The sequence below is a fragment of the Triticum aestivum genome, chromosome 4D (assembly GCF_018294505.1).
Source record: "Triticum aestivum cultivar Chinese Spring chromosome 4D, IWGSC CS RefSeq v2.1, whole genome shotgun sequence".
NCBI classification, from domain to species: Eukaryota; Viridiplantae; Streptophyta; class Magnoliopsida; order Poales; family Poaceae; genus Triticum; species Triticum aestivum.
The window spans coordinates 482,860,773-482,870,121 of NC_057805.1; the positions used below are offsets into that span (position 1 = coordinate 482,860,773).

General features: G+C 48.3%; 3 protein-coding genes across 4 annotated transcripts; all 3 read right to left on the reverse strand.

Annotated features, from left to right (window-relative positions):
• Positions 1 to 1,042, reverse strand: LOC123098838 (uncharacterized). Its single transcript, XM_044520918.1, has 2 exons — positions 467 to 1,042; positions 1 to 367 (listed from the first exon to the last, which is right to left on the reverse strand). Exons 1-2 carry the CDS (start codon positions 899 to 901, stop codon positions 278 to 280), a joined length of 525 nt encoding a protein of 174 aa, XP_044376853.1. The 5' UTR covers positions 902 to 1,042; the 3' UTR covers positions 1 to 277.
• Positions 1,043 to 2,115: 1,073 nt separating this feature from the next.
• LOC123098839 (uncharacterized) lies at positions 2,116 to 3,828 on the reverse strand. Of its 2 annotated transcripts, none has more exons than XM_044520919.1 (2): positions 3,545 to 3,828; positions 2,116 to 2,540 (listed from the first exon to the last, which is right to left on the reverse strand). In XM_044520919.1, exons 1-2 carry the CDS (start codon positions 3,682 to 3,684, stop codon positions 2,282 to 2,284), a joined length of 399 nt encoding a protein of 132 aa, XP_044376854.1. In that variant the 5' UTR covers positions 3,685 to 3,828; the 3' UTR covers positions 2,116 to 2,281. The 2 variants fall into 2 exon arrangements, with proteins under 2 accessions (XP_044376854.1, XP_044376855.1); XM_044520920.1 differs by having other exon boundaries at positions 3,554 to 3,805.
• Positions 3,829 to 4,252: 424 nt separating this feature from the next.
• Positions 4,253 to 8,746, reverse strand: LOC123098837 (DNA polymerase delta small subunit). Its single transcript, XM_044520917.1, has 14 exons — positions 8,539 to 8,746; positions 8,316 to 8,445; positions 7,500 to 7,606; positions 7,280 to 7,403; positions 7,043 to 7,147; positions 6,819 to 6,934; positions 6,652 to 6,735; positions 6,509 to 6,577; positions 6,345 to 6,416; positions 6,138 to 6,229; positions 5,933 to 6,060; positions 4,908 to 5,009; positions 4,777 to 4,844; positions 4,253 to 4,574 (listed from the first exon to the last, which is right to left on the reverse strand). Exons 1-14 carry the CDS (start codon positions 8,569 to 8,571, stop codon positions 4,515 to 4,517), a joined length of 1,290 nt encoding a protein of 429 aa, XP_044376852.1. The 5' UTR covers positions 8,572 to 8,746; the 3' UTR covers positions 4,253 to 4,514.
• Positions 8,747 to 9,349: the final 603 nt, after the last annotated feature.

Genomic DNA, 9,349 nt, shown 5'->3' on the forward strand with positions numbered 1-9,349 from the left:
GAAGATGAAAATCCAATTGGCATATAGTATAGCGCTGGTACGGAATTTGCAAACTTGAATTTACAATGTGGTGGCGATGAAGAAATGAACATAAGCAAACACACTGGCAAATGGCAGAGAAAGAGAGGCTGAACCGCCCGGGGTAGCTGGTTCGATTCGCCTCGTTAATTCTCCTCTGCCATTTTTATTCCGCTAAGTTCAGAAACGAATTCAGTTAATTCGCAGAAACTGGCTATCAACCCCGAGCACACGGCCGCCGGGCGGGCAGGGTGATCGGCTACACCATGTCGCTGATGAGCTGCACGTGGCTGCTCCGGTGCCGCTCCACGAACATCCTCGACGCGCCCGCCACCGTCTTCTTCCACGTCTGAGCAAAGACACCCAACAAAATGGCGTGTGAGCCGAGGCGATCGAAATTAAGGTTCAGAAATGGCGTGACAGAGAAACGGCGAGCTTATTAGCTTACCCGCTCCAGCGCGGCGAGGAAGTGCGCGACGCCGGCCTCGTCGAGCCGCGCGCCCCGCTTCGCACGCGCAGGGCCGCCCGTCTTCCGCGCGGAGGAGGAGGAGGAGGCCGTGGTGGTGGGCAGCAGCAGCCCGGCCCTCCAGTCCGTGGACCCGCCGATGCTGCGCCGGCGCTTGGGCGCGGCCAGCTCCAGCCCCGCCCCGGACGCCGTACCGGAGTCCCTGGCGGAGAGCCCCGACGCGACGCGCCGGGACGAGCGCTTGCGGCGCAGCGCGAGGCTGCGGCGGGGCGGGGTGAGCTGGCGCTGCTTGGCGTCGTCGTCGTCCGGGTCGGCGAACTTGCGGAGCAGCTCGTCCGAGGAGGCCTTGGCCACGTGCTGCACCGACACCGCCTCGCCGCCGCCACTCTGCGATGGCCGCGCCGGCGTCGTCGCCATTGGGTTGGCCTGAGGGGGTAATGGCACAGTAGCCGTTGGGGAGCAGGAAGTCTGCGGGGTCAGGAATTCAGGATTGATTGATGGAGTGGAGTGGTGCGGGAGAGCGGGAGGGGATTGAGGAAGAAGGGGGGGCGCGGGATTTAAGCGCGGGGAAGGCGAGGAGGAATATAGCCGTTGCGGAGCGCGGGTAGGTGGGATCCCACTTGGCCATCCATGCGATCGTGGTCGGCACCTGTGCGCGTGCAGAGTGCATCGCTGGCCGGCCTCGTGCGTGGGTGGGAGTGAGCGCTTTTCGTTTCCCTCTGCCGTCGATCGATCGTGTGGTCGCTGTGCTGTGACGGCCATTTACTTGTCCCGTGACACCGGCGGGCGAAACGGAAGGGAATCTCCATCATCATCGCTCGTCGTCATCCATCCACGGGATTCAGGCCGTTAGGCTAGATCTGCTGACTGCCGGCATAATAAATGACAGCAGCACTGACTGACGCACGGCGCCCGTGAGCCGTGGAGTGGAGTACCGAGTACGCACATACTTGCCCCGTCGTGCACCGGCGGTACCTCTCTGCAGGCGAGTAACTCTGCTCCAAGTACACATCGTTGCGGGTACAGTAATAAACACGGGCGAGGAGGCATGTGCCAACACAATGATCGAGTGTGGCCTCTGTTATGGTACAAAGACGTCACAACTCACAAGCACTGGTGTGTGCTTGGTTCGTGCCCAACTTTACCCCTACCAAATATTTTGACTGAGCTTTCCCTTGCCATGAATTGGCCAACATCAGCTCGACAAAATGAACTAGATCCGTCAAAAGAGCATTGGCATGTAGGCATATCAAAAGGCAAACGACCAATGTTTCGGCCATGACCAAAGAATTCCTAGGATGTACTTCGGTGACAATCCAAACACCAACACGCACAGAGAATGACAGCCTGCATCAGCCATGCCATCGCCTGTACTGGTGCATCTAGGCATGACATTGATTGCAGTAACTAAGTTCAGGTAAAAAAAACTAAATTCAGATCAAGTTCGATTGCACCTCATCAATATGAAAAAGTTGAAGTCTACGCGCTTGCAATAATCTGGCAGCAACAATAGGCACACACGCAGCAGCTAAGAAGAAATGGAACGAACACAGGCACCGTCTTTCTCCAAAATAACAGCACTTACTGCCATGAGCCAAAGATATGGCTAGAAATAACAGCGTGAAACACGGTGATCCACGACATTTGGCTAGAAACATGTGATACAATTATTCAAGAAATTTCGGCTGGAAATGACAGCAGAGGATGCAATGATCCAGGGCTATCATCAAGCATCAGTCTGAGACAAGTGTATATACAACTGAAAAGGTGCAGAACTATCCTAAGATTGATGAACATCTAAGATTTCGCAGCCCCGAAGACGAGACCAACAATCCAGGTGAAGATCGATCCGATTACCCACAAGAGCAGAAAGAACACGACGATACCGGCCAAAATGGTGAGGACTGGCGGGCCATCCGGAGAAGCGCTGGCGTCACCAGTGCTGCTCTGTTTTGAAACCTCGGTGTTAGGAGAGTCTGAATCTGATGCAAACAGGGCCTTCTTCTTTGTTGCATTCTCAAACCACCCAGAATTTCTTGACAAAGGGTAAGGATGCCTGCAGCGCAAAACAGTGAGAGTGATATACAGATAGGTGTCCTTGCCAATTCACTTAACATGGAGACAACCGATGCCATATGGGCTCTCTCAACGACCATGTCACGACTCAAGTATTTGTAAGTAGATGTAGGTGATTCTTTTGCAGTTAGTGGTTATCCCAATTTTGCAAAGCCACAGATGACAGATTCGATCCACATAGGTGCATCGATAAGCCAAATTAAAACTTATCTATACTAGTATATGGTGTATCAATTTTGAACTGAACTCAAGTGTCAATCCTATCCGTTGGTCTTCTAAATATAACGATTGGGAGCAACCGGTTTCGAGACGAACAGTAACGTGCTCCTCCCTCCACCGTGGTCTAGAAACATCGCGTCAACCTTCCTGTAAAAATGGGCCCATGCCTCCTGAGCCGTGCTGCAGCTTGAACTGAGTATGCTGGTCAGCAGAAAGCCCATTCCAGTCGATGGGGACGGCACTTATACTAATTCCTACTTTTCACTGTAAAGTCAATCCTACCATATTTTCTTTCTAGATTCAGAAAAATTCCTTTGCCTTGAGTCATTTCTCAAGGCATTCTATGATTTTTTTTTTCCTTTAGCAAAATCAGTATAGAATACAAAATGCTACTAGCCCGCTAGGTATTCCTAAGACTTGACTGACTGACTGACCTCGATGCATCATGAAGCACGGGATGAATCACTACGATATGTTAGGTATTTGCAAGACCGCCTAACATACGTGGCCAAATCTGTCAGTTCATTTATGCGACGTTACCAAACCCTACAGATCACAGAGCTCCGCCCCCTTTCTTCCCCTGCAGCCGTAGTGACAAAATGGGGTGCCCGCACGGCCGCCGCAACTCCAAATACGTCAAGAAAGAAAGTGGTGGAGTAGAGCATAGCTACTAATCGAGATGGTATTTCCCTGTCTTCCGGCCAATGCCCGTTGGTAGAAGGAGCGCTAGGGTAAGGAAGGGGGCGGGGAGGGAGAGCATCATACGGCGCGCACCTGGAGGAGCGACGGAGGGCGATGCGGGCGCCCCGGGGCGGGAGTAGAGAGGCTGCGGGAGAAGGCCGGCGGGCAGGGGAGCGGAGAGACGGCAGGGTCGCGGCGAGGTGGGGGGAGAGTGCGGCGGCCATGGCGACAGAGGGGGGCAGCAGGGGGCAGGGCGAGGGCGCAACACACACAAGCGCGGATTGGTTCAGTGGTCTAGTCGGTCCAGCTCCTGCTCTGGTTTTGGCACTTTGCTGCGTGCGACGAGCTGCGGCCACAGGTTTTGGGGTTTCAGGATCAGGAGAGGCTCTCGCAGAGAAACATAAGTAGTTTTATTTCTCTCTTTTTTTTCGGGAAAATTTAGTTTTATTTCTTGATGATGAGAGTATGAATTCCGACCTAACGAGTGCTCCTGTTTTTTCAAGGATTTCCACTTGGAGATGTACCAGTAGCAAACAAAGCGTCAGCGTCAGGGAGCATCGCCTTTTCTTAACACAAAAATAACACATGTATGGATAAAACAGGTGACCATTTGCGCCAACGAGAATCTGAATATGCTCTTGGACATTCTGGAACCTGATTCCTGGCCAGTGTTTGCTCCGCCGCCGGAGACCTGCGGATGTGCCTCCAGACAGGCATACCACACAGGAACACAATCTGTTTCGTAAAAGACTGATACATTTGCTAACACTAATGAGAACAAAACACAAGTTCTGAATAACGCATCAGCTCATGGAAACTGGGAAAACAAGCATGATCTTCTATTTGTTTGTTAGCTACAACGAAGCACAGGGCTACCAAACCTTAGGTCATCACATCTAACAATGAGCTGCTAAGCTACAGATACAGGTAGCCCTTACACAAGCCTCTACGGGCAACACAATAGTTCGTTCCCTTGTGAAACCTTACAGATGAAGATCTGCGTAGTAGCGCCACACCAGACCCTTCTTGTGTGCACCCCATACATGGAGCAGAGTCAGGCGTCGAAGCTTGTTGAGAAACTCAAGGTGCTGCATTCCAGGTTCCTCAAGTTGAGCTGTATTAAACATACACATGGATATGCTTGTCAGCAAACTACCACCACACATTTTATATAAACAAACAGAACAGAGGAATGGAGCTTATGGTCTCATAGCTAGCCTTTTGTTTTACTTTATACAGTTATTACTGTGTAAATGTAGCAGAACAAACCATTGATAGATTATAAACATGGTGGATGCAGAGCTACCAGTACATACCATGACAGCGATTCCACTCTCACAAAATCTTGGAATGCTGATTAGCCTGACCTGCTGCTTTTCCTTTCCTGGATAACAAGGGTGTTAAGTTGGGTGCTGAAACGACATATGGATTTCGCTTCAAGTAGTACCTTTCAACAACCGAGTCTCGTATCTATCTTGATTCCCGACGAAGTAAACATGGGGGCAGGTTTCAACAAGGAAAGGGTCCTTGTCTGTGTATGGATAACATCCTAGACAAGACAGAAAGGCAAGTAAGAACAAGAGCTTAACTAGAGATAATTTGGCCAAACGCAGGCATGCAGATGACATGTCTTGTGTCTTCTGCAGCGAACCTGAAACTATCCAGCATCTATTCTTTGATTGCATTGTTGCTAAACATGTCTGGAATCTAGTTGCTGATATTTTTAAGGTTGATGTTCCTAATTCATTTGCTTTGCTGACTTCCTTCTGGAAGAGAAGAAAATACTTTGAAGCTTTAAACATCGTTACTGCTGCTACCTTGTGGAGCTTATGGCGTTTTCGAAATGACTTTGTTTTCCAGGGGCGATGATGGCGAAGTATACGATGTGTTTTGGACCTGTTGGGGGCAACGATCAAGCAATGGAAAATACTATGCTCAGAAGCTCAGGGTGCGCTACTTCTCCGATGTTTAAGGCTACTGGACCACCGAAGAGGGGAATTGCTTAGGATTGCCTGGAGATAAAATTCTACTATCAAGGGCGTCGCTGGGCTGTGTTCTGCTAGCTTACAATTCTTAGCTTTGATCTTAAGTAGGCTGGCATGTTGCTCCCCGGCTATGTTTCTTGGCTTGAACTACCTAAAACTTGTAATAGGGCAGTCTAAAACCCCGTTTCCCATCTGTGGCAGCTACTCTCCGGTTGCCGCCGAGCGCTGTTAACAGTCTATGTTGGTTGACGTTTGCCTGGGCTTTCTATAAAGTTGGGGTGGGGGGAAACCCCTTTTGATTCAAAAAAAAAAAGAAAGAAAGGCAAGTAAGGATTATCTAGCCTAAGATAATGCAACTACCAAGTGACCATTTAAACCATGAAATTCAGGTAGAATAAATGAATGATGATAACGGCACTAGGTCATTTTACCAAACAATATCATCATTACCACTAAGGCACTAAAGTTGAAATGCCTAATGGGTTACCTAGGCTGTTCGGTGCAGTCGGAGCAAGATGGCGCCATTTCAATGTCCTTTCCATGAACTCCAGCCTATCTTTGGCATCCGAGTACCTGTAGAGGTCATCTATGTTCTGCCCAGATGTTCCAATGAACCTGCATACAGAATTTATTGCATAAAAATCTCCAAGTTGCTTTCATTTATAGAAAGTTAAAGAAGCAGTGCCACTCACTTGACATTGTCAAGATCGAATTGATGTGGATTCGGACATGATGAAAATGTATTATAGGTGGATGCTCCAGAGAAAAGGCATCTATGCAAAGGCTACAATAAATAAATTAAGATATGAGTTAGTCATGCATGCACAAAAGAACCATTGATTGGTACTGATATTATGATAATAAAATTCAATAGCTATTCATCAGCATCAAGAACCAACCTGCTGAGGCAAAGCAAAATTCGCTGGATCATTACACCCTGGCATTATATCTACAGGTAATGACGCCACCAGCTGCAGAGGAAATGGATTACATCAAGATCAACAACAGAAAATGGAGCAGTCAAACTGGCAAATTTTGAAGGGAAAGGGTAAAACAGTTTAACCTGAGTCAGCATTATATCCAGTTCTTTGATTGGTTCAGCTATCCTTGGTTGATCTTTTGCAGCTACTGTCTGAAAGATACAATACATGCTGGTAAGCAATTTCACAAAGTGGTCGCAGAACATGTGAAATGAAATGCCATTACCTGGCCATTCAAGAACCTTGGTGCAATATGTACTGAATTTCCGGCAACCACAAGACGAACTATCTTCGATGCTATGGCTTGCTCCTAATTAATTTCAAGAGATCAGCAGAATTAGTGTCTCACTTGAGTATAACAATACTTATACTTGATAATGACAAATGACATACATTCTCATCGCCCAAATGCCCAGTGATATGGTCGATAAGAAGTTGGAACTGCAGAGGATTGAATGTGCTGCTCCCGACACTTAGTCCCGACACAAAAACAACATACTTGTCCTCATCTGTAACAGAAATGAATTCATTCCAGAGCAATTTTAACACGACTGGAAATTTGTAGCAACATGGAAAAATATTCAGGAATGAGCCCCGCAGGATACAGAAAATATTACTTATGCTAGGCAACACAGTTTGAGGAGGAAGACCAGCCTCCATAACATCTTCAACAAGAAAGTTGCCAGCACTTGTTTCCTTCCCATGAAGAGCTACTACAACTCCTGTAGATGACCAAGTGTTATTCCAAAGAACATGACTTGCTAGTTAAAAGTACAGAACAGATTGTACAGCACTAAAGAAACAAGCCTTGAATTTGCAGCATGACGAGTCTTTTAAGTGACAGTCAAACTTACCGGTCACATAAGCTGCTGGAGGTATGGCTCCTGCAAGTGCAACTCTTCCACTTTCATCTTCCAGAATAAGATTATCGTCAGAATGCATGAAATTGTGTGGCTTAACAAGAGGGATTGCCGACCTCTGCAGCACAGAAAGTTCATGCAGAAGCACATCAGTTTTTTTACACACATGCATCATATATGAGCGTGTGGAATCACTACCATAATGTTACATTACCTCCTTTGAGTATTCATCGAGAATTGAAGGCTTCAGTTTCATGTGCTTGTATAAAGTTCCAACAAGCACACAATCTTTTCCTTCTTCGAGTCCAAGTACCGTAGTGACTGTAAGGTAGGAAAAAGGAGTGACTACAATTCATTCTTAATTCACAAAAGGAGAGCAAATGTTGTGCGATCCACTAGCATGAAGAAAATGTAACTACACAACACCAAAACTCATGCTGAGGATTCGAATCAGTAAAACCCCGGAAACTGGACCCAAATTTCCAATCTTGCTAACAAGGAGGCGGACTGTAAACATACTCCTAGATTCTAACTACAAAATGATGGTGCTCTCAGCAATATTAACTCCATTGAAAAGATCATATGCCACAGAGCACTACAGCCAAGTGAAATGGCTTCCACCACAACTTCAATTGCACACCAACCAAAGCATTTGATAGCTACCAGTTCCGGAACTTTATGAAAGCAGACAAACTAAATTGGACATGAGCCTGAACACACCCAGGAGACCCTAACCGGATAATCAATGTCGGAAGCTGCTTAACCTAAACAAAGCTCAAAGGGCCTAAAATTCGGCACTCACAAGTCACAACTGCACTTGCCAAATCTTGTGGAGCCACCAGTAATCAACTGTCCATGGATTAGAGAGCAACATTTCAACAAGCCATACATACTGTACCACAAATTCACAGCAAACACCGAAATCAGGCAATGCTCTGGAAACAATTTCTATCCATAACTACCCCCAGACAAGTCATGCTGAACTCTCCAAAGCATCGATTGGGGGGGAGAGGGGGGAGGGGTTCCGTACCGGGGAGGTGCGGCTTCCGGGAGGGGACGAGGGCGTGGAGGAGGGTGCGCATGTGGTGGAGGCGGGTGTAGTAGATGTGGCTGTACTGCTGGCCCTGGTACCTCTCCCCCTGGATGGTGTACCTCTCGTCCTGCACGCGCGCGGCCGCCGCTCGGCAAATCAGTCAGGTCCACGGCCCCGAACGGGGGCGAATCGAATCGGATGGGGGCGGCGGGGTGCTTACCAGGTTGCTGTAGTCGGCCTGCTTCCTCTCCATGGCGACCGGCGGCGGCGGAGTTTTGGGGGAGGGGAGGGGCGTGGGTGGGGTTTGGAGCGGTCTGTGGGGTTTCTCTCTCGTCGTCCGCGCGTGTCTCCTTCCCGCCCGCGCCCAAATTTATCCGCCGTGGGCGCGCTCCGTGGTTTCGTCGGCGATGGAAGCGGTGCGGCGTCGCCGTGACAGAGTGACACTGGCCTGGCTCAGGCCCGGGTGGGAAGATTAGTAGCACTTTCGCGGCCCAACCCGATAGACTCCCTCACGGTTGCGCTCGGCCCACCTAGAATGATTTCGTGGGGCGAGTGACTGTCACGAACTACTCTCTGGATTTCAGCATAATTTGTCTCTCTTACACTAGGCTAGGGTGGGCCCGTGGTACGTATCTCAGAGGATTCTCTAAAAAAAACTTGTATCTCAGAGGAGAAGGAAACCGATAAAGGGAATCAGATCCAAACACAGAGAGAGAGAGAGATTTTTTGCGACGGAGAGAGAGAGAGATGTGTACAAAGTACTTCCTCTGGATGGGAATATAAATTGGACATCGATTTTTAGGTCCTCGATTTGACTAGCAAAACATGTGTTGTATGCCATAAAAATTATATTTGTAGAATCCTTGTCGAATGAACTTCCTAAACACATATTTTTTGGGAGGAATATTATACATATATTGCAAGTTAAATTCACGACCTAAATTTCGGTGCTCAACTTATATACTCATCTGAAGAGAGTAGGCGAGAGAAGAGAGAGTCGTTACAACATTTCCTTTCTTGCCGTCTTCAAA

Coding starts and splice junctions, on each gene's coding strand:
- LOC123098838 (XM_044520918.1), bottom strand. CDS start 901: ATGGCGACGACGCCGGCGCGGCCATCGCAGAGTGGCGGCGGCGAGGCG. Junction 368..466: donor TCCTCGCCGCGCTGGAGCGG/GTAAGCTAATAA, acceptor GTCTTTGCTCAG/ACGTGGAAGAAGACGGTGGC.
- LOC123098839 (XM_044520919.1), bottom strand. CDS start 3,684: ATGGCCGCCGCACTCTCCCCCCACCTCGCCGCGACCCTGCCGTCTCTC. Junction 2,541..3,544: donor CGCTCCTCCAGGTGCGCGCC/GTATGATGCTCT, acceptor TTTGCGCTGCAG/GCATCCTTACCCTTTGTCAA.
- LOC123098837 (XM_044520917.1), bottom strand. CDS start 8,571: ATGGAGAGGAAGCAGGCCGACTACAGCAACCTG. Junction 6,578..6,651: donor CAAGGTTCTTGAATGGCCAG/GTAATGGCATTT, acceptor TGTATCTTTCAG/ACAGTAGCTGCAAAAGATCA. Junction 4,845..4,907: donor CGAGACTCGGTTGTTGAAAG/GTACTACTTGAA, acceptor CTTGTTATCCAG/GAAAGGAAAAGCAGCAGGTC.